Source organism: Seriola lalandi, unplaced genomic scaffold (genome assembly GCF_002814215.2).
Source record: "Seriola lalandi dorsalis isolate HSWRI2012SDOR001 ecotype SW California unplaced genomic scaffold, Sedor1 jcf7180001959953, whole genome shotgun sequence".
In the NCBI taxonomy this organism is placed as follows: domain Eukaryota; kingdom Metazoa; phylum Chordata; class Actinopteri; order Carangiformes; family Carangidae; genus Seriola; species Seriola lalandi.
In genome coordinates this window covers 1-959 of record NW_019430622.1, presented here as the reverse complement: position 1 = coordinate 959, position 959 = coordinate 1, and the positions used below count along the sequence as shown (strand labels likewise).

The following is a 959-nucleotide window of genomic DNA, read 5'->3' as shown; positions in this document are numbered from 1 at the left end:
TCTGTCTGTCTGTCTGTCTGACTGTCTGTCTGTTTGTCTCTCTGTCTGTCTCTCTCTCTGTCTCTCTGTCTCTCTGTCTGACTGACTGTCTCTCTGTCTGTCTGTCTGTCTGATTGTCTGTCTCCTTCTGTCCTGACAGGAAGACATTTCCCTCTCAACATGCGACTCTCTCTGCTTTCGCTGCAGTTTATGTTTCTGTGAGTACGACTGTTTTATATGTGAATTAACTGTGTATGAGATCCAGTGTTTTTCTGTTTGATTGAAAAGGAAAAGATTTGATCATTAAAGATTTAATAATGATTTAATATGCATGATTCGATAGTAATGATGTTTTGATTATAATGAAGATTTAATAATAAAGAATTAATAATGAAGATTTATTAATGATGATTTGATAATGATGATTGTTATTAATGAATTGTTTGAATGAATGAAGCTGATGTGCTGCATCATGTCCATTCTGTGACACAGACAGGTAAAGGTGTTTGTCAGTGTAATAATCTACTGTTTCCTTTCAGATGTATTTTAACTCAACCATCTCAGACAGCACCAAGCTGCTGAAACCCGTGCTCGTGTTTGCATTCGCCATTGCGGCGGCATTGACGGGTCTGACTCAGATCACTCAGCATCGCAGCCATCCCATCGACGTCTACGTGGGCTTCCTCATCGGAGCCTTCATCGCTGCCTACCTGGTGAGACGTGAGGTTTCTCATCACAACACACACACCTGCTGTCGCTCATGTCAGGTAACACACACAATCACGTCCTCAGTGCTGCTGATCAAATGCTCCAGCTGTTGTCATGGACATCTCTGTGTGTTGTCGTGACGCCTGTGAAACAGGAGAGTGATGGAGAGTCTGATCTTTATTTGACCAACATGTTTGAACTCAGGAGTCACAGAAGTCACATGTTCCTACAGGTGGTATCTGAGGCAGGTTCAGGTTGGAGGACTGGCCACT

General features: G+C 42.6%; 1 protein-coding gene across 1 annotated transcript; it reads left to right on the top strand.

Moving 5' to 3' along the window:
* Positions 1-139: 139 nt before the first annotated feature.
* Positions 140-936, top strand: LOC147820399 (phospholipid phosphatase-related protein type 3-like; the record flags this gene model as incomplete). Its single annotated transcript, XM_087176965.1, has 2 exons — positions 140-197; positions 519-936. Coding segments are annotated over 2 exons (367 nt in total), but the record flags the coding sequence as incomplete, so codon positions are not given.
* Between the last annotated feature and the right edge of the window lie 23 nt (positions 937-959).